The sequence below is a fragment of the Lagopus muta genome, chromosome 5 (assembly GCF_023343835.1).
Source record: "Lagopus muta isolate bLagMut1 chromosome 5, bLagMut1 primary, whole genome shotgun sequence".
NCBI lineage: Eukaryota > Metazoa > Chordata > Aves > Galliformes > Phasianidae > Lagopus > Lagopus muta.
The window spans coordinates 48,099,326-48,122,447 of NC_064437.1; the positions used below are offsets into that span (position 1 = coordinate 48,099,326).

At 40.1% G+C, this 23,122-nt stretch overlaps 1 protein-coding gene across 5 annotated transcripts; it reads right to left on the bottom strand.

The window, feature by feature from the left end:
- Window positions 1–21,783, bottom strand: ZFAND4 (zinc finger AN1-type containing 4). 5 transcript variants are annotated; one of them, XM_048945865.1, is made up of 10 exons: window positions 21,763–21,783; window positions 20,814–21,103; window positions 13,234–13,309; window positions 13,076–13,143; window positions 11,410–11,596; window positions 8,483–8,630; window positions 6,468–7,649; window positions 5,877–5,931; window positions 3,060–3,177; window positions 1–922 (listed from the first exon to the last, which is right to left on the bottom strand). In XM_048945865.1, exons 2-10 carry the CDS (start codon window positions 20,995–20,997, stop codon window positions 787–789), a joined length of 2,154 nt encoding a protein of 717 aa, XP_048801822.1. In that variant the 5' UTR covers window positions 20,998–21,103; window positions 21,763–21,783; the 3' UTR covers window positions 1–786. The 5 variants fall into 5 exon arrangements, with proteins under 5 accessions (XP_048801822.1, XP_048801821.1, XP_048801824.1 ...); XM_048945864.1 differs by lacking the exon at window positions 21,763–21,783 and adding an exon at window positions 21,709–21,759; XM_048945867.1 differs by lacking the exon at window positions 21,763–21,783 and adding an exon at window positions 21,568–21,753 and having other exon boundaries at window positions 3,060–3,174.
- Window positions 21,784–23,122: the final 1,339 nt, after the last annotated feature.

Below are 23,122 nucleotides of genomic sequence, written 5' to 3' on the forward strand. Positions count from 1 at the left end.
ATCTATAAGATCAAAAGCCAGAATAAAATTTAATATTTATTAGAATTTCTTCCAGTAACAGCATTTAACATCTTAACAAACCAAGCTGTGAAGTCTTAAAAAAAATCCAGGATTACAAAAAAAAAAAAAGGTAAAATAAGTTGTTCTTTATATTTAATGTCAGCAAGTGGGATTTTCTACTTAAAAACAAATTTGTAATATAAACAGAATTATTTTAAGAAAATGTGATTAACACGATGTTATTCTCAGAATGGATACACAGTGTACAAATACCGATCTGAAAAGAACGGGGAGCAGAGTACAGGACTGCCTTGCTCAAAACAGGCAGTTTGAAACAAGGGAAGGGAGGAGGATCTTTCCAGTGAAATAACTTAGATACCACGCAATGGACAAAAAATGCAAAAGTACAGAAGACATTACATGACGCCCTCATTACAACACCCCCTCAAGTCTGCTTATACTGTAAATTAAGTCAGTAAAGTGCATCTTTAAAAGACTTGTCTAGTGAAATACCTTTTCCAATTATAAAACACAACACAAGACGTGCAGTAACAGTTAAATCATAGTGTAAGTTTTTAAAAACTAACTTTTCATTCACTAAAGAAGAAAAGTTGTAACTGCAGTAGTGTTCACATTATTCTTCCATAGGATGCATCCTTGTGTGCTTTTGATACTTGGCAAATCCTCAGATATGAAGCATGGCAAAATTACGCAGTTTAAGCAAGTGCTTCTCTCAATGAAATACAACTCTTCAATGGCAGAATGGCCACATGCAGCACAACCACATTAGATTTTGGGAAGCTTTGGTGCACTAACGATGGGATTGGTCTCCTGTAAATACCTTCTCCCTGCACTCTTATAGTCGTAGGTGCAGGTGTGAGTCTCTGCATAGCGGTGAGTTGCACAGAAGTTGTTTCCACATCTGAAGAATCAAGAACATTAGAAGTTACAAGCTTTTAGAAGCTTTTAACTGTGACATGCTGGGAGCCCTTTGGCTTAATCATGTCTTGTTTACTTGACATGATTGCTCAGATTCCAGTCATCTTTGACTGACAACATTAACTGGTAATCAAAATGACATTTTTTGACACTGAATGCAGCAGTTCTGACCCAACATTCTCTTCAGCTGGGAATTTAAGCCATCTCAGTACTCCTGAAATCAGCTAGCAAGAATCACAAACATATAAGTTAAGAACGATGGGCTTTTATCTACTTTATTTCATTTTAAAGATCATACACAACAGTAGCGGGTAGAATTTAGAGGACAAATCCTTAGAACTAAAATAATGGCATCAGGTCAAAGTCACATAATATATTTCAATTAAAAAATGCCACATCATTGTAACCACTAAAGCAACTACTTAGTTTAGCATGTGATTTCTGCCTGGCATAAACTGAAATTAGTTACTTCCAATTTAGTCAGCTATAGAGATGATACACAGACAAACTGCAGGGAACACAGTCATCACAGGAAGTATGCATATTTGCAGAATCAGCTGCAAATTCAGTGAGTTAAAATTAGGATTTTTCCCTTGACAGCTCAACATGCTTACTGAGGAAAAAAAAAAAAAAAAAAAAGGAAATTACATATGTATGTTGTACCTAACCTGAAAAAGTACTTGGAGAACAGCATGGAACCACATAACTCTAGAGGCTGGAAGGGATCTCTAGAGATCATCTAGTCCAACCCTCCTGCCAAAGCAGGCTCTCTGGACCAGGCTGCACAAGTAGGCATCCAGGTGGGTCTTGAATGTCTCCAGAGGAGAATTCACAGCCTTTCTGGGCAGCCTGTTCCAGTGCTCTGTTCTCCTTACTGTGAAGAAGTTCTTATGCACATTTATGTGGAACTTCCTATGCTTCAGTTTGTGGCCATTTTCATCCTGCTGCTTGAAGTATTTAAGTTGCTTCTTGACTGTAAAGCAATGACATCATTCAAAAATAGAACGCTCTTTAAATGGACTGAGTGTTACCTGTCTGCATTACCATCCCATTACTGCACTCCTCTGTACCCCCTATCTATCTGGGTTCATAACAAACTCTGCAGCTGTTTCCTGAGGCTTTCCTGCCAGGTAACAATTTTGTTCTTGCTTCTGTAATCACCGGTCTGCATTCACTACTAGGTGGTTCCATTCTAGTAAGGGGTCACATGGTTGGCAATGTACAATTTTTCCCCTTTTTCATTTTTAACCTTAAGCAAGCTGCTTAGTTATTTCTAGAAGAGCTTCCATCTCTTGACTCAGTAGAAAACTGTCCGACAGCCAAAAGATGTTTCAAAAACCAAAGACTGAAGAGTCAGTAAGGAAGCAGTTTCTGAAACTTCCCATCTGAATTCCCCAGCTGCAGAAGTCCTGTTCATTTAGCTGCTGACATGAACTCCAATCAGCTTCAAACATAGGCCTTAGTGCAGCAGCTTCTAGCCTTTGCTTGTTCATAGCAAATGGTATCAAGAATACCTTGAGGAAAACAACTGAGACCAAAACAGAAAGATTTTTTGTTGTTGTTGTTGTTTTTTTAAGTTACTAGTCACCACCACCAAGTCTCATTATGCTGTCAGCAAGCTGTGACTTGCGGGACCAGCACTCCAGCATTCTGCTTTTGAAGCGCTCTAGATGTTCTAAAGCGGCTGAAGTTTTTACAAGAAATAGCAGACGTGCAAGAATTAAAAAGCTGTCAAAGAAATTCTTGAGCAATCAAACAGTGCAGAAGTGTTGTAGTAGATCTGAGGGAGTTTTTCCTGAAATTGCTCATGGTATAATTATTATGCTCTACAAAGTGTGTTAATAAGTCTGTAGTAACTCCGCATCAGTCTTCTCTATTTCAAGATACCTCGCATTTCTTTATTTTCCTAGCAGAATCTATTCCTCCACAGCAGAGCACGTATGATATTTCTGAACTTTCTTTCTTGGAGTTCTGCTGAACTGAGAATTGAAACAACTCTTTCAACTTATTTCAAAATTGCCTTTTGATGTGCTCGGTTTTAGTTAACATCACGCAGCATACAAAACCTTTTGGTTATCCCAGCTATTTACTTTAAACAGCCAGTTACACATCACACCTACCTGCACTCATAGCTGGTTGCCAATCCAGTTTTCTTGCCACAGAGAAAGCAGTGCTTTGAAATTTTCTTTTTTGCTTGAATTGAGCCATTCACAGGTGGAAGATGGGTTACTTCACCTGCTTTCAGAGGTAGAGAGACAGCAAAGACAATTTTATTTATTCCTGACCACAAACAAGTTGAAATTACCTTCCAAAATCCAGATTTATTTTTCATTTCTTAGGATACCTCAAGTGGGACCCTCAAGCCCAAACAGAGTAAAAACACCTTTGGAACTCCTTCAGAAGGGATAGTGCAATGCATGACTTTGATACATTATTATTTTTACATCTGTTAAAAATTTATATAAGCAAGAAGTTACAGAAGAAAAATCAGATTTACTAATGCTATTCCCAAATGCAAAATGTAGTGCAACTGGGAAAGCACTACACACAACAGCTTTCTGAAGAATCAGTTGAACATTCAAGTACACAGCATATAGCATATGCTAATAACTCAAGTTTACCAAATAAATATAGCAGCATTTAAAAATCTTGCTGGCACATAAAAACTGCAATAAAAGTGCATGATCAACTACATAGCTTCATAAGACACTTTGTGGATGTTCCTTAGACTTCAGTACTTAAAAACTCATTTAACTTGCTTCGTAACTGGAAAGCACATAAAGAAACGTAATCTTTCCTCCTTCTGGAGAAGCAAGCTTTTACTTCTGCGTGCTTACCATACGCTGGGATATAGAAAATGAGCAACACATTCTCTCAAACACATTTCAGCGCCTGCATCACTGTATTATCAGGGTGCTTCCCTGAAAAAAATGACCTAATGAGCTGAGAAGTGGTCTTTCTGAAGTGCACTGCTAATCATAACAGTTATTTCTCAGCTGAGATACTGTGGCTACATGCAATAGTTAACATCAGGTCATCACTATACATTGTGGTCCTACCTACCAATCAATGCTATCATCCTACTGTCATCTAAGAACAGAAACTTCCAGGCAATGTTTGTCAATGTCACCCATTTCATTATCTAAAAGCATACTATTCCAGAAGCATCAGTTAGCGTTGTTTGGGAAAGAGAGCTTGAAAACACTCCTCACTGTGAACTGCACATAGACAGAAAAACAGCACATCAGCCCCTACAGCAGCTGTTGTAACATGGAATAACTACATAAAATCATAGCCATAAACAAGAATAGGAATCTGTCCTTTGGCTAGTTACAGAAGTGATCGTTACCTTTCTCCCAAGGGGATGCATAATATGACACCTACTGTGTCTTTCTCATGTCTGAAACCTTTTGAAAAATACACTTTTGCTTGAGAAAACAAACCAAAGGAGCCTGCTCATCACAGCTACATCTGAAATGGAGTAGACGATAGAAGGGTAGGCTTCCCCATCAAGCAGACTTGTCTTTTTTGCCATGGAGTACTTATGGACAAACAAATTTATTAGTGCTGACTGTCAATTCAAAGCTACACCCCAGCTGTGACAGAAAGGCACAAGCTTTCACAGCTTTTGTCCTTACATCGTTGCATAACTTTTTTTCTGAGGCTATTTTCTAGCTCATTCTCTGTACTGGATCTCAATGTCCTGAAAAACATGCTTCCCTCTTTCCCTAAGATCATAAAGAGAGAAGAGAAAGCCTAAAAATTGCAAGTCAAAGGCATGAAGAAAAGTTGACTGTGCTGAGAATCTTCACAAATGCATTAGCTCACTGTCTTCAGTAAAAACTGGAGTAAGTCAGACCTCTTGGAAATGCCGATGGGCCTTACGCGTTTTCCTTGGGCTTCTGGTTTGGCTCTGGGAATTACCAGACCAGCACACCTTCAACACTTCAAAGCAATGTTCTCATTGACTAGGATGGTTTTCCTATCACCAAAACAAAGTCTGCAAGACCTAAAGCCAATACTAATCTGTTGACACTATAAAATGAGCCTAAACAAGGGTTTTCAAAAGGTATGGAAGCAAACCACTGTGCTTAGCAGTTTAATATACACACAGTGAGGAGGGAATAAAAGAGAAAACTCAAGATTCACCATGTACATTAGCTTTTCTTAAATGAATATTTGAACACAGGACAATTATTGTCTTGCCAAAGTGAAGAGGCAGGAGATACATCCCAATGAATTGTTTTACAGTCTAGGCTCATGATCATTCTTTTACTCTTTTCTTAGCACTCAGCCTGGCTAGAGTGCTTCAGGCTAGAGACCAACTCACATGGTTTCAGAGCTTTTTAAAAGTGCTCCTCTAGACAAATACACTCCTGCTGAGAGAATTAATTACACCAGATATTCATATTTAGGTTAACAACACCCAATTTCAGTAGATGCCAAGCATTAAGTATGCTGCAGTTATCTAGACTAGAGTAGAAAGATCAATGCTTGTCACAAAAACCAGAGGAAATCGGCGTGGTATCAGTGGTCTTCAGTATCCATGCCCTCCTTGCTCTCCTTTTGCCAAATCTTTTTGGCTTAGGCTGCAGTCCTAAAGACAATTCTACCAATCAAAACAGTCTTTCTAATTCCAGAAGTATTCACAGAACAAGTCTTTCAGAAACTTCAGAGTAGAATATGCAGGATTCATTGAGTACTAATAAAGCCAGGAAAGAGTCACAGTTTTATCTACCCGAGATCAGGATGACATTTGTATAGTAAAGAATTGCTTAAAATATTAAAGGTTACAATACACTTTAGAAGTGTAACACAGCAGAACTTTGAAAAATGTATACTTCACAAAGATACATGATTTCTGTCCTCTAAACACATGAGAAAACAGGAAAGATTAAAGAGTCATCTTCAATTATTATTTAAGTCACATTACTTACCTACTCTTTTCCCTACAGCTGCATTACTTCCATTCATTCCAAGCCCACGCGCAGACTAAAAAAAAAAAATTTCCACAAGGAAATTACTAGCACATGGAAATTAAATGAAAGATTAGGCAGTCTGGTATCAGCTTGTTTGAAACCAGTGCTGTAACAGAGTACCTACAAAAACAGTCCTTCTGTACAAAAAAAAAAAATCATACAATATACAGCCTTACTCAGAATGACTGACTTGAATTTTAATAGTCTCCCTGTATTTCACAACACACAAAACAACATAGTACACTGGAGATCTGAAGCTAGGAACATATGGTATCATTCACAGGGAGAATTTTGGAGTAAATGCAATTAGTGAGCAGCAGAAATCAGATGACACTTCAAACAGTCATAATTCTATCATTACAATAACTAATAATTTTAGCTGTGAACTAAACAACCAATTACTTCTAGGACCCATTTAGATAAACACACAGCTAAGATACAAAAAGGAATTTAGAAAATAGATGCAGACAGAAACACAAGGTAAGAGCTTTCATAATGCCACCACCTGAAAGACAGAAGCCCAATTTCTTTGGAAGTATTATTACTCACTAGGATATATTCAGCAGCTTCATTTGGAGGAGCAGTTTTCCTAAAGCTTTCTTCATGAAAATTCTGCAGGTTTGTAGGTAGTGCAATACCAGAAGTCCGAAACCTCCCAGTCCCATAAGAACTCTGTGAACTTTCCCTGCTTGCACTTCGGGCCAGCGAAGCTAGAAATCCTAAGTTATTTACAGAACTCACAGGTTCTTTGGTTGCCTTGTTAGCCACATCTGCAATGCCTCTGGCTTCTGCTTTAGCAATTATATCAGGTCTTTTGCTAAGCGAATCTAGTTTCATGCTGTGAAATCTAGCAGTCCTAGAAAAAGAGGAATCTGCTATACTACGGACTTCCAAGGATCGGAGTGTGTCTGGTGAGGTTGTAGTTCTCAAGTTACAAGACTCAAAGCATTTGGGTTGTGTTTGTGGTTTCAAAGAACTATGATGTGCCACTTGCGATGAATACCAAAGAGGTGACAAAAGCATACTTTTTTGAGGACTTAATTGACGAGTACTGAGAAGTCCAGTTCCCATCGCTGCAGTGCTCAGTATTTTACTTATAGGTTTTTTGTGCTGTTCTATAACCTTAGATTCTTCATCTCCATCAGCCAGTTCAAGTTCCGAGTTCACCTTTCCTGTCTTATGTATCTCACTACACTGTTCAGTGGTGTTTGCTTCTGTAAACAACGTGAAACTATCTGTTTCAGACAGAAGTTTTTCCTCTGTTCCACACAGTTCTACATTTGTTAGATTTGGATACAAAACAGAATCTTCCTCTGTTGCTGAAGTCACACTGTCAGATGCTTTTTCCAAATTTGCAGACAGAGACGAAACAGGAGTCAAAATACTATTTGTAGGTACTTTTGCATTTTCTAGTTCAACACGAGATATTTTGGGTGGTAACCTGATGCTACCAACTGACTGAGACCAAGAATTGCTCTGCCAAGTGTTGCCTTCCTTAAGAAAGTCATTAGCTGAGGATGGCATTGTTCTACCAGTCGTGGCCAAAGAAGCCAGTGCTGTAAGTGCATTTTGAGAAGACTCTGAAGGATATGCATTCCCAGAAGGAGGTAGGCAGGACTGTCCAATATGAGGGAGCACTCTTAAAAACCGGTGGCGAGCAGCAGCCGCCGAGCCAGTGGATGGTCGAGGAGCTGTTGGAGGACGAGGTTTCACCTTGACAGTCTTTTTGGGCTATTGGAAAAAAAACAAACAAGCAAAAAACAAAACCAACAACAGTTAGTGTTTGAATTATGGAGGCAATCAGAGACCTGGCTGAGATCATATTCTGAGGAATTCTGACAGTAGCAAAAGGCCAGAAAACACTCATCATATCATTCACGCTACTCCCTCACGTGCTACTAACTACCTAGACTACATACCAACATCAGAATAGCAAGATCAAAAATTATAATCGGAAAAGGCCATGTCAGAGGAATAAGAAAAGGGAAGCCAGAGTGCCAATTAAGTTATCCAGAAGAATACAGTCTAAGACAAAACAAAAAAAAAAAAAAAAAAAGAAAGAAAAAGTATGTCTTCATTTTACATCTAGGGAACTAATTAATAATTTTAAATAATTTTACTAATCCAGATCTCCTGAATACCAGCCTAATATTTTAATTGGTTGGCAATCTTGTTCTCCTATTTAACTCTACAGGACTCTTAGTTACACTAATTCTTGTACAGAATTAGAAATATGTTTTATTTAAGATAAACATGGCTCATTCTCTACTGTAAGAGTGCTGGAAAACGACATTACTTAAAGGATCAGAAGAAAAACAAAACAACCACCACAAAAATAACACAAATACATCAAGGACAAGCAGTGAATTCCTTGAATACTGAAAGGTAGATCCAAAGGAAGCCAATGCCCCAGGGAAGAACATTCACGTGTTACTGTTCCTTTTAAACAACAGATAATAAATCATACACCCTTGATCACTCTACTTCCCGAGACAGCAAAGTATCTGCTTTTCTAAAAAGCTTGTGCAAACCATTTGATCACAGAATTTAAATCACACTTTCACCTTTTTACTTAGATTCATGTTTTCCATCTTCGCCTTGAGCAGTTTCATTTTATTCATAGTAATTGAATTTTCAATAATCTGTTGGCCAGAAGGTGATGCCTCTGTCTCATCTTCATCATCAGCATATAAGTTATAAACTGAACCACCACTGAAAATAATAAAAGAAACTTTGTTTTTACCTCTAACCAACTTAATTGTGTTTTCCAATGTATTCTCACAACTAGAAAGTCAAATCCGCAGTTGATCTGTTGACAAAGCATTATGAAAAACTATGCAAAGACATTTCAAATCCATTATTTTAGAACATAAGCATTCCTTATTAGAGTGCTCACAAAAATGATGACGCTGAAACCAGTACACAGTCCCACTTCTGGGAAGTTGTTATACCATATACAGTTGGTTCACACTCACTATATATTTTTCCCCACAGAAGGAATATCCAGTTCCACAAGTGCCTCCTGAAGGTATGGCCAAAGCTGTTAACAGTGTGACTCAGACAACAAGCTGGTCAGTTTTCCAATTAATCAGACACTGGCATGGAAGGAAAGTCCAAATTTCTATCCATCCTGAGGGGTGTTCTCACCATAAATGGAAATGGAGGGGTCACCCATGTGGATGTGATATTCTATTTCTCCTTTTCAAAATAAAAAAAAAATAAAAAAGGATCAGTTTAGGTTTCTAAAGAGTCTCACATTCGGAAAAGAAATACAGATTAGAATTGCTAGAGCTAAGACAAGATAGTTCAATTCAGTAGTCACTGGCAGTTCACACTGTATTTTTCCAACTTGTATCCCAATAGAATGCAAAAACTCAACATCTTAAGATCAGAATCTGACTTTTTTTCCTAGGAAGCATCAGTCACTAACATGTATCCAACATTGACAGACAAATAAAAGAATCATGAGTGTCCATTCAATTACAAATCAACGCCTTTTCAATCTCATACATAATACTTTTTAAAGAGTGTTTTAATTCTTCCATTAGGCTGCTATCGTCTAGAAACTGGGACAATCTGGTGATTCCCTGTGTTCAGAAGAATGTTTTACTCTATCAAACAAAAATTTCTTCTCTCCAAAAGAGACCAAGGAACAACTGAAGGTGATGGGCAAGTCAGTACCAAAACTCAGTACCAGAGCTCAGTACCAAAGCTGGCACCTTTACTAAATTCAGATTTGCATGAATCAGAAAAGAGCCAGTGTTTTTGTACTGACCTTCCCAATCCTTTTCCTAAAACGTAGCAAAATTCACGAAGTAACACAGCTGGGAGACAAACTTTTAAAAGCAGATTCAAAACAAGTCAGAAGAATAGTCCAGTCATTTCTTACCGAACACTGAACAGCTCTGTACAGGGATGGTCGGCACGCACATTACATACCTCTCCTGGTAAAGATTCAACACTACACAATCATCTCAGAATTTTAAATCTGCAAAGATTTAAGTCATCAACTCAAAGCCATTCTCAGAACTTCTCCTCCTTCAAGGTAAGAATAGAAAGAAGAGGGATGTAATGGTCCCATGCTTCACTTTCCCCCTCTATGTAAAAAGAATTGTTTTTGTTTTCTTTCATTTTCTGACTAAATAGAGACAAAAACAACACCAAAAAAGAACTAAGGAGTTTTTCCTTTAATGGAAACATAAAGCTATAAAAGTGGGATGGGGAGATTTGTCCTTCATGATACTTAGAGCCCATTTCAACTCACTTTCTCCACTGGTGTAAACATTCTTGAGATTTTGCTTACAAAACGTGTGCTTCAAAGATGATCAGTATATTGTCAAAACACTGCCAGCACATCTTCACAACTTCAAGCACTTTCTTTTAATCCAGAGACAACTACCACTGTGCTTATACTTTGACAAGCTTTAACAATTAAAAGTAAGTAAAGTACAACAATCTGGAGAGCAATTAAACAAAACCTAAAACAACATCTAATTTCTAAACCGCAGTCACCAAATACTCATATGTGAGAGATGTGACTTTGGTTTCACTTAGTAAACAGTGAAAAGAATAGCTAACTAAAACTATGCAAACCTTAGCCTTGGAGAAAATGCAGCTAGTCCCTACAATAGTACAGCTTTTTTTTTTTTTTTTTTTTTTTTTTTTAAACAAATGTGCCAATATTACATTTCTCAGGGGATTAGAAAACCTACCTCGAAGCTCCAGTAAAGACAATGTAATATTTTTTCCAATATATTTTATCAATTTTGATAGTATCAGAAAAAGAATCAGACCAGCAGTCTGTTTACTATAAAAAAGTAGCTTAAGCGATAAACTTAACTCCTTTGTTAATATCAGCACTTTGATTCTAAGATAAGTTTGGTGTTTCAACAGCAGCTAAACCGAGGTGAAGTTATATTCAAAGATCAGCTCTAGTAATAATTATTTCAGTATTTTTTTCCTTAAAAAAATGAAAAAAATAAAAATAAAAAAGTTTCTCTAAAACTTTAGGCAAACTCTATACATTAGTAATCATTTATCTTCCTGCCTAATGGCTTGCATAAATCATTTCTATATAGAAGATTTACACTGATGACAAATTTTTATAAAACTAAACAAATGCCTTTAAGCGTAAAAGAAGAATTGTAATAACGTTTTTTTTTGTTTTTTTTTTTAATTAATGGAAGCTTTTCATGCCTTATTGCTAGGTTGACTCTGTCTTGTATGAAACTGCCTTTGAGAAAGGGGGCTGGAATGTCGAGAACTGCCTCAAGTACAGGGTCAGCATTAGCTCACTCTTCTGACACACAGAAATAGACAACAGTCAGCATGATCATTGACCACAGAGCCCTACTGTGTAGTCAGGTCAACCACTCAGAGCCCTTTGTGCACAATTATTCCAATACTCCAGATATTCTTTTGACAAATAAAACTGAAAATAACATTATTCTTCAAGATAGGAATGCCATATAAAGATTAAAACCAACTTTACCTCAAAGATTCAGACAATGGAGTTAAAGTACCATCTCCTCGGTCTACTACACGGAAGAAATTCAAGTGATCTCCTTCTCGATATACTAAGAAGGTAACTTGTTTGTTAGATGGCCCTTTCTCCCAGATCTCATCTCTGCTGGGATCCATGTATTCAGCTATTTCCCTTATAGGGTCTTCTACAGGAACTACGAAGAGGAAAAAAAACCCAGAATAAAACCAAATGAACTTCTACCAATCACACTGTATTTTCAGACCAGGCCTAAATACAACTGTGTTACAATACACAAGCTTTTCCAGCATGTCTGTCCGCTGGAAAACAACACCAAAGATTCAACTTGAAACAGACTCTTTCAAACTTTCTTGCTGTTCTGCAAGCAGTACTCTACAGATTCAAGTCATACGCTTAAATATGCTAGATTTACAACACTACATTTCATTGAATTCTTTATTAGCAAGCAAAGTCTAAGAAACAACAAGAATTCTTTGGAAATAAACTAGCTGAGATGTTAACTGCTATATGTCTACTGTTTAAATAAACCACCCTCTGAAAACCTGTTTTTTCACTAATCATAATTTAAAATCCATTCCAGGTACTCTTCAGAGTTTAGGTACTCTAAACTGTTCCACTCTCAGATTTTCTGACCAAAATTAAAAAAAAGTCAACCACTAAAAATAATTTTTAAATGTTTAAGAAGTGAGCCTTCTTCAGAGTAGGAAGAATGGGTCCAAAATAAAGTTACTGAACTTTTTTTTTTAATTATTTTTTTTAAACAGCCTCAATTTTGGTAATTCTGTCACTACAGAACCGGAAGAAAAATGTAGTTAGTTCAACTTTACATGGTAAAACGTAACACCCTAGCTATGTTTCTTTCATTAAGGCAGCAAATCCCTGGATTTTTTTACTAAGAGCACTCAGTACTGCAATCAGGAGATCCTTCAGGAGGAACAGCTAAATGTTTACAGAAAACTTGTCATCTGGCAGCAGCTGACAGTTGGGTGATTCGAGCTATGACAATCGGGTCTCCAAAGGTACTGAGTTCTCTTAAAACAAAGACTAATCATAGTTCTCCTACAGTAATACAACCAAAAATGTTAATTCAGTCAAGTTCACAATGCAAATACGCCTTGTTTTACAAAAAGTATCTCCGGTAAACTATACTTAGAATAGCATTACAACTGAGGCTTCATTACATTAAAGCACTCAAACACCAGGTGCAGTGTCTTCATCACCTCTTAGAGCTCAGTTCAGTTTACAACTGGAATCCCCACCATAAAAGACATCTGAGTGTTCTCCCAGTGAAAATTATTGAAGGAATTTCTCCACTTTCAGTTTTCATTGCTCTATGGATGATGCACATAACCAACGGTAAAGCAACATCCATTTCTTCTTAAACAGTGACATTACAGTAGTGTTGCCTTCTTCCCTGAAGAAGTACTGACTGTAAGACTTGATGATACTGTACAAAGATGCTCCTTAAACTAAGGGCAAACAAAATTAAGAGATGATGCAATTGTTACACTAAGAAAAAAAACAGAGGGATATTTTTACCAAGTATTTTCCAATTAATTGGGAACTGAAGTCTGCTTGCCTGAAATAGTTGAGTAGCTGTTCAGTTTTAACTTGCTACATGAAACCATTAGTTTTTAACAAAGTTAGCACCTACCTCTCCTAGTGTTAATAGGTCCACCTCGCATAGCCAGAACTAACTTCAGAGTGCAGCCTTCTGAAATGCTGTAAATAACAATAATTTTTGTAACATTCTCTATTATCTATATTAATAATCATTTAGAAACATTCATTGCAATTTTATTCTATACTTACTTATAATCGTTCAAACAATAGTCATCTTTGAGTTCCACATTATTCCAAATTAAGTGCTGCTGGGAGATGGGAATACCTAAGGGGAGAAAAGATTAAAAATTGATGAGAGGGCTTTGGAGGAGTTTTGCTTTTGAAGAATGTGGGTATACAAGGATAAGAGATAAGAAAGGAGATCACAAGAGAAGCAAGCAGTATAAGGACAGACACTTGAGCAACCCTCAGTCATGATATCCAACCTTCTGAGCAGTTATTATGACTTAAGGTGATCTTTGCAGTAGGCCTGTGCTCATACAAGGAGTTCAACCTCTTGGCTCAGAGTTGTGATTAAAGGTTCTGTGTCAGGATGGAGGGCGGTCACAAAGCAGTGTCCCTCAGGGGTCAGTCTTGGGACCAGTGCTCTTCAACATCTCCATCAATGATACAGACAATGGCATCGAGTGTAACCTCAGTAAGTTTGCAGATGACACCAAGCTGAGCAGTGCGGTTGATATATTGGAAGGCAGGCCATCCAGAGGGACCTGGACAGGCCGGAGAAGTGGGCCCACGAAAACCTAATGAGGTTCAATAAGTCCAAAAGCAGGGTGCTGCACTTGGGTCGAGGCAATCCCAGGTATTTATAAAAACTGGGGGGAAGATCTCCTTGAGAACAGCCCTGCAGAGAAGGACCTGCAGGTCATGGTGGATGAGAAGTTGGGCATGAGCCAGCAGTGTGTGCTTGCAGCCCAGAAGGCCAACTGTGTTCTGGGCTGCATTGAAAAAGGGGTGGCCAGCAGGGAGAGGAAGGTGATTGTCCCCCTCTACTCAGCTCTTGTGAGGATCCATCTGCAGCACTGCATCCAGGCCTGGGGCCCCCAGTACAGGAAGGATGTGTAGCTCTTGGAGTGGGTCCAGAGGAGGACTACTAAGATGATCAGAGGGCTGGAGCACCTCTCCTATGAGGAAAGGTTGAGGGAACTGGGATTGTTTGGCTTGGAGAAGGCTCAGGGGGAGAACTCATTGTGCCCCTCCAGTACTTGAAGGGAGCATATAAACAGGAGGGGCAACGGCTGTTTACGAGGGTGGACAGTGATTGGACAAGGGGGAATTTTAAACTGAGACAGGGGAGGTTTAGGTTAGATATTAGGAGGAAGTTTCTCACACAGAGGGTGATGATGCACTGGAACAGGTTGCCCAAGGAGGTTGTGGATGCCCCATCCCTGGAGGCATTCAAGGCGAGGCCGGATGTGGCTCTGGGCAGCCTGGTCTGGTGGTTGGTGACCCTTGCACATAGCAGGGGGTCGAAAGTAGGTGATCCTTTCACCTACTTTTGAAAGTATTGTGGACCTTTTCAACCCAGGCCATTCTACGATTCTATGATTCAATAGGTCTGTGGAAGCATTCAGTTGCTTCAGACATTGTAGAATACATGCTCTTTACTTGTCATCAGTTGAGGGAGGGTTGTTTTTTTCCCCTCTTATCTGCACCCCAGAGCTTTCTGTCCACTGACATGAAAAACAAGATAAAACTAACTACAGAGGTACTGAATTATTTATTACAGATAAATTCTGTGATATTCTGTGTCTCTCACAGCTAAGACAAGGTTGCATTAGAGTAACTGGTAACAGCTCTGTTACAGTGCTAACAACTATAAATATGTTTTATTGTCACTTGATAAGGAAACCAGAAGCTCATATATACAAAGAAATTCCTCCTACAAACTTTTACCTTCTGTAGATGTTCTTCTAAACCATCAAAATGCTTCAATACTATTGTCTAGTAACACTCATTTTCAAGTCAAGTTCTGGGACAGATTTGGTACTGCTTTTTTGTTAAAAAAAATAACGAAAAACTACTTGGCATGCTTACTTAACAGTCAGTCTACATGAAGATCACCTTTGTTTCTTTTTGCCTGTACAACCAATTCATTTAGATACAGGCATGATACACACTGCAGAGAGTTAGCATAAGCTGGTACAACCTGAGGTCTTCACACATGTCTATTAGAATGCTGCCTCTTTCCAACTTTTGGATAGTACAAGTCAGGACAGTTAAGAGAGGAGGACACACTTCTGGCCACCAGAAACATTAAGGCTACCGGGGAGGTGAACAGCTTTCTTTAATGTCTTTGAAAATAAATAAATAAATAATCTTTCCATAAGCATCAAAAGGAAGTACTTCTGCTGCATGTATCTGGTGAAATCAGTATTTAAGATTCCACTGTGCACTCCTGAAAAAATGTGATTAAAAGGAAGCCCATGGAGGCCAAGAACTACTTGTTGAAAAAGGTCTAAACACTGTTCTTTAGGTTAGGAAGCCACACCTATATTCTCCAAAAGGTGGAAGCATCCTTATCACATACTTTAATTCTTGGTCACTTTAGTGTCAGATTGTGTCATTTGTTGCTCATTTACATTCTCAGATATTTAAAAGGAGGTTTAAGTGGCTATACCACACAGACTTCTAAAAAAAAAAAAAAATAATACACCTGGTGAGAGGGGAATGCAAGGATCAGAGTTTTTCAGTTGTTTTGGCACTAGCACTCAGCTTCTCAAGGCTGGTGACAGTGCTTGGGAAGTTGGGGCAGAAAGTCAGTAAAGCAGTCACTTCCTAAGCTGGAGAAAGGGCATGAAGCCACAAACACCCATCAACAGCAAAGAGGAAAAAGGGGTCAAATTCTGACAAAAGCCCAAGCAGATTCAACAAGCTAAGGAGACACTCCCATGTAGAAGACATTGCATTTTGGTGGAACTATCGCCGTCTTTTTTTAATGCTTCAGAGAAGATGATGATTTGCTTCTCCCACTACAGCTAACATTTTATTTTATGAATGACCAACACAACTCTGCTGCACTTGGAAGGTAGTCAGAACAAGTCTTGTATTTTCTGAAGTACACAAGCCATTTATGAGACCAGATGCCTTCATATAGTAGACCAACATAATAGCTATTATCCTGCCAGCTATTTAATAACTGATTACTGGTTAAGTTTCAAGTCTGCAGCACAAGCAAAATGAGAATGAGCCAGCAAGAGCCAGCAAGTCTGCAGTAAAGTCCTTTTCTTTGTTGTTTTGCAGTCTCCTGATCACAAACAGTCATTACGGTCTGCATTTGTTATGGTTTCGGCAGCCTCCAAGGAGCAATTTCCAATTACTGATAAACCGAGAGAGTGTTTGTTAAAAAGGCTGGCTTGCAACTGGCAGTTCTGCTGTGAAACATGTTTTTGTTCATCTAACAATGACAATGTATTTTTGATTAAATGAACAGATGAAAACCCCATACTCTGGTATAATGGGAAACAGACAGGACCGGTATTTATTATTAAGTCCCTTTCATGCTGCTTTCTAAGAATTTCTGTTATGTATACACAATTTAAATGCTAAATGGTTTATAGTTTTACGTGCAAGAAGTTAGGCATCAGCCGACAGTGGATGCCCCATCTCTGGATGAATTCAAGACCAGGCTGGATGTGGCTCTGGGCAGCCTGGTCTAGTGGTTGGCGACCCTGCGCATAGCAGGGGGGTTGAGACTAGATGATCTCTATGGTCCTTTTCAATCCTGGGCTTTCTATAATTCTATGATTATAGCAAATCTTCCTTAAAAAGACATCTGCGTGTGGGTTCAGTACATAGAACTGGCAACAATAAAGAGAATGACAAGATACTCATCTACTATCCCCTTCTCAAGTAGCACATGACTGCATCACTGCTCACTGTAAGTTAGTACTCAAAAGAGAGGAAAATAGGGCAATGAACAAAAGCTCAGTGCTCAAAAGCAAGTGGGAAAGCCAGGTGATGCTGTAGGAAGACAGAAGTTTCTTCAGATTGTATACACATCTGTAACCATTTCTGTAGGCAAAACAACCTATTAAAATGGTGACAATGGGGGCACAGAAAAGGGAAGGAGGGATTCGATGCTGCCTCCGAATCAGCCATTCAAGACACACTCTCACAGTTTACTTCTTTACTCTTTCTGGCACAGAAAGCAGGCTCAAAAAACTGATGTGGTTTGACCCTAAAAAAGCCCTACGGATTTTAAAGCAACCTTTATTTTACGTTGTAGGTAGGATGTTACTATGTTTAGGAAGACAAATATTTGAAACTCAACATTCAAATGCAACGTACTTCTCTTTCACCCCATGTTGAAATTGCTACAGAGCTCCTCAAAATATTTACTTTTTATTTCTATTTAGAGAGGCTGGGCTGACAGCCTCCATTTTGCCCTCTGAACTGCCTGCATTAGGGAAGAGCTGCAAAGGTTCACACCAACTTACAGCAGGAGGTGATATTTCCATAACAGTAAAGTTACCAGCCTTCATTTATATGATAATAGCCCACATTACTGTACATAGTTTCATGTATTATCTACAACTCTTTCACAGAGCAAAGAACTAATTACTACAAAGAGCACACCATCTGAATGTTCCTTCTATAAAATTAAAGATGTGGTTCTGAGTGAACAATACTAAACCTCGCCCAGCCCAGCAGCCACAAAGACTTGTGCAATGGAGGAAGCAAGAAGAGATCACCCAATGGAGTGACCAATGTTTATCATTTAAAAATAAATGCTAGTAGCTCTTTTGGTGAAATTCTGCTAATTTTAAGCACCGTTAATATGTTAAACCTCAGCCTTCCACATTATCTTGAAACTCAAGTACTGTGCTACCCCTGACCATCAACACATGGTCCAGCTTTAAGATCAAAACATCTACAAGTAAACCAAAGGGACAACACCACACACAGCTGCTGGCTGAGAGTATTCTGGCTTTTATGCCACCAGCAGAGACAAAGGGAGCTAGTTCTCCTCCAGCATAACACTTAAGAAGGCTCCTTCAGTGAATTCAATGCTAGAAATAATTTATCTGAAGTGGATCCAAAGCCACTATTAGAACAAATCGAAGTTTTGATAGCGAATGCTTGCTTTACATGGGACATGTTTCAGACACATGTCTGGACCTGATCCAAAAACACAGCTAACTCCAATTTACGAGCTGATGCGCACAGAAATTTTAGATGTGCTAGAATCCATTAATGCAATTTAACCCACATTCACTGATTAAAGCTAGGTGGAATGAGAGAGCTGAGATCCAGAGCTCTTTTCAGTAGGTTACCAACATCTACTGCAGCTGTCTAAACAAACCCTTTATACATCAGCTCACTAAAGAGGTACCAAGATGATAAACAGTATCAGAAGTATTTCAAAATTCCTTAAGTGTCATCCATACTATCCCTTCTTATTACAGTGGAGAGCTACTGACAGTATAATTTTTGACAGAAGTTATTTATTGGCTTAGTTTTTCACTATTAGCCTCTTAGAACTAGAGGAGCTGATGACAATTTCCCAAATCTATTAAATTCTGATATGATTCTGTATTTTGTACATAGTGATGTCAAGTAGCAAAACAAATCATTTTTCCAAATTTTACTTTTGTATGATTATGTACCATCATCCTCAACACATACATCAACCTACAGAGACAACACACACTCTGAGGGACCCGTGGAGTCTTGTAGCTGTGTAGGAACATTCTCCAGACACATATGTAGCTTAACCAGGAGAGGTTCACATTCCATGGAAGCTGAAACAATACAATAATAAAAAACAAAAAATAGCTAAAAAAAAAAAAAAAAAAAAAGAAAAAAAAAAGAAAAAAAAAGAAAAAAAAAAAAAAAAAAAAAAAAAAAAGAAAAAAAAAAAGAAAAAAAAAGAAAAAAAAAGGCAGCTTTCTGCTTCCCATGCAAGACTATAACCACAAAATTACTTCACAGTTCTCCCTTCACCTAAGTGATTCATTGCTTGAACTTCTGCTCTACAACAGAAACTTCATTGCTGAAAAGTTGTTTTCTGCTTTTGTTTGTTTTTTGCTTTCCAAAACATACAGCAGTAGTCTTGGCTGCAGCACAAAACTGATTTGTCATTGTGTCTGTCCCCTATACACTTATATACATAACCAGTTTCCTCTGCCCCCTCTGTAACTCATATTGATTAGCAAGTTACAGATCTTTTAACTATGTTCTGGGGTACTAAAGTATTTGATTGTAAGAACCAAATTATTAATAATTAAATGAATACAGCAAGCACCTAAATCATTAATTTATTGTCATAGAATGTACAACATGAAAGACATTTCTGGTAAGCACTGCACTCTTCTTATAAGAAATGACGACACTTAAGTTGGGCAGCCTACAACCAGCTGTAGATACAATTCAGTGTGCCAAGCTGCAGTCTCCTATTTTGGACAAAAAATTCAAATTCTTCTTTCTCAAATTTTCCACTGGTCTCTTCATGCATCCTTTAAAGTCCTTGCTTTCATCTGTACTGTCTCAACAGTCTGCCTTCTTATCTGCTCACACCTTTTGTACCACTACAATCAACCAAAGAAGTTAAAAAATAAATAAATAAAATATCATTTTCATGTTTCACCTCTAGCCTCCAGAAGCAACTCAACACGTTCCCTGACTCATGTTTAATTAAGGCTCCAGTACAGGCAACAAAACTACGTCCACACAGCTACACTAATTCAGCTATGCTGATACAAATCTCTAGTTACATACATGGTAGAGCTTCTTTTATATAACCCTATTAGCTAAAAGTCACTCATTGCCATGACCTCCCTAGTCAAAAGTCACCCTTATTGTTGCAGCGCTTCTGCTTCAGTTCATTAGCATGGATTTCCATAAAGAGATAAGAATATCCTTCGAATCAAGCATCATATTACATCTCACAAGTGGGTTACACACAGACAGAAGGATGAAAAACGTAGACTGGTATACAGGAGAAAGAGGATCCCTTGTCTTGAAATTAGAAACTGCTGTACTGTCAGCTTATGCAGCTACACAGCTCTGTAAGGACTGTGAAGTGTAAGCATGCAAAAGTGCAAAGCAGCACGAGTATTGATACAGAGGTATTCTGAATCACATTCTTCCATGCAGAAATGGGAGGCAATTGACCCACCACATTTTCTCCTTCCATTAGGATCACGTCAACCTCATAAATTAAAGGCAACTTTAATTGAGACACGTGCAGAGTTCATCACATTGCAAAGCAGCATCTGAGCCAGACTCAGCCACCACCACAGTATATCTCATCTACTCAGAACTCCCACCAGCAGCCTTACACTGTCCTTGCAGCTGGCCTGCACAGCAGTTATCCTTTTGACTATGGTATCGGACAAATGGAACTGCCATAACCCAACCAACCTAAGAGGCAACAGCTGCAGCACCCAGACTGAAGCGAGCTCAGAGCTGCAACACAGATGTACTGCATGATTCCTGACAGCCCCTGCTTTGAGAGCTCTCGCTGACTAACAAGGGAGTTCTATGTCAGACAATATGCTGAACACCAAACCATGCAATTAAGAGAATTAGTGATTTGCCACAGAAGTCTTACAAATTATCACTGATACACATTAGAAAAAAGAATAAGAAAAAACCCATTCCAGGAAAAACTACAATGTGAACTGATAGGAAAATTAAAGAAAAAACAACTCCAAAACTCAACCTACAAGTTGAACATCTAGCTTACACGTACAACTGAACAGATAACGTGTAAAACAAGACTTCCTCTGAGGCGATGGAGATGAAGCTGAAACAAAAGAGAACGGTACCTTCCAGCCTCTGAATCTTTGCTTTGACGGAAATCACGGTTTCAAAGGGCGAAACGCGCAGCTCGAAGCACGTCCCTGTGAGCGTTTCAATGAAGAGCTCCATGGTTTCATAAAAGGGGAGTTTGTAGTGAAACGGCCCCATGTTATCCTCATTGAAGAAAGGAGGCTCCTTCTTGTTGGCCATGACAAAGGACTTACAGCTCGGTAGGAAGCTCTGCCAGAAAGCCGTGTCCTGCTCCCAGTCCTGGGGACAGGCGTGGTGTATCGCTGCTCATGTTGGGAACGGCCGCCTATAAAGCAAACAAACACAGCCTAACAACGTCTGGGCACAGCCGTTCCCATTTATTCCAGAAGGAAAATAAAACAGCAGATAAGAGCTGGGAAATTAACATCTAGGTCGTGCAGGGAACCGCATCGGCTCCGGGACTCCGGCCTCACGCAGCATTTCAAGATCTTTTGCTACCCGGTCATTTACGATTTCTCTCCCGACCGCACGGGCTGGGCTCAGCGCTGGGGGAACCGCGGCACCCGTCCGGGTCCGGAGGCCCCGCGGCGGGGCGGGGGAGCGTGGCTCTCGCAGACAAAGGATAGGGAGCAGCTGCCCGCCGCCTCCCCCGCGCCTCAGGGCGGCCTCACCCCGCCCGCCCCCGAGGACACCTACTCCCTTTCACCGCAACGCTCCGGGGGACCGGAAGAGGGAAGGCGGAAGAGTGGCACCAGCGCAGCGGAGACGGAGGGCAGGGTGCCAACGTACCTGCCGCCGCCTGGCCCGCCCGGGGGCTACGGGGAGACGGGAGGAGGCGAAGCGAGGCGCGGCGCGGCCTCCTCCGCCCGGCGTGTCCTGTACAGCGGGGGGAGGAGCAGCCGGCGGCGGGTGGGGACAGCGAAGACGCACCTCACCGCCGACACACCGCACCGCCGCTCGCACCCCGACAGCCTCCGCGCCTACCTCGCCTTTATGACATCCCCGGCGGGAGTTCTGCCGCGGGCCAATGAGGCGGCCGGGCTCGATGGCTCGGCCAATCGGCTCTCTCAGGGGCGGGGCTCGCAGTACCGTCAGGGCTGGTGCCACTTGTTGTGGTCGTTAAGACGCGAAGCGGCGGAGCGTGCGTGGAAGGACCCGGATGCAGCGCTCCGTCGGCGGCAGCGGTGTGCACGTCACAGGCGGGGGCGCAGGGTCTCATGGGACACGCAGTCCCTCGGCTATGCCCCGGGCGAGGTGCGTTGGAGGGGTTTTCCTCTGCTGACTTTTCACATAATAAAAAAGCTTTTTTTGTTCTGTTTCATTTAGAACCGTTTGAATTGGAAGGAATCCCTTAAAGACCCTCTGATCCAACTCCCTACAACAACCAGGGCTACCTGCAGCTCCATCAAGTGCTCACAGCCCTGTCCAGTCTGTCTCCAGGGAGGGGCACCCAGCACTTCTCTGGGCAACCTGTTTCTCACCCCCCCTTACTGTAAAAAGCTTCCTTCTTCCTTACATCCAGTGTAAATCTCACCAGCAGCACTGTTCAATGCCAACTAACTGAAGATACCAAGGCAAAAAAAAAAAGAAATGAAATAGAAGCACTCATCCTTTCTCCCCTTCTCCCCAGCCTGTCTGTGAATCCTTCCTCAGGAAAAAAGAAAGGAGCTCATAAGCACTCCAACCCTACATATGAGGCACAAGCGGCAGATGCACGGCCTATGAATAACAGGCAGACACCTTCCTTGCAGCTACCATTTGTGTGCATCTTCAACATTCTACTTCTGCTCAATGCTTGTCAGCAGCAGGGCTGCCTATGGTGCATGCCTATGTGGGTGTTCCTCCATGAGAAGGGAGGTAAGAGGTGAGCCAAGCCTCTGTGAGGCCCTGCACTAAGGACTGCATGCAGGCCTGCCAGCTTTTGGAAGCAACCAAGCACAGTCAGTGCAGATGGACTTCCTTTAGCAAATCCAGGCAGGTGAAAAACTCATTTGGAGGCTTACAACTTGAACAGAAGATAATGTTCGGGCTCTGCTGATCTTCTGTAACACACTCTGGCAGAGAAGTTTTAACCATTGTTGTTTTTACAGATTGCATTAGCTGCCAACATGAAATAACCAGTCTCCCTCTGCTTTCAATCCCTGCACTCAGATTTAAGTGCAGGATTACATAAGAGGAGCTGTACCCGATAACAGAACCCAGTCTGGCACTAGTATTAGCTCGAGATTGACAACTTATCCAGAGAAAGCATGGCAGTGATTTTGATTATCTTCTAGTCGTGATACAGATACCCTTCACAAGTGGCAAAAATAAAAAAAAAAAAAAAGCAAGACATACAAACATA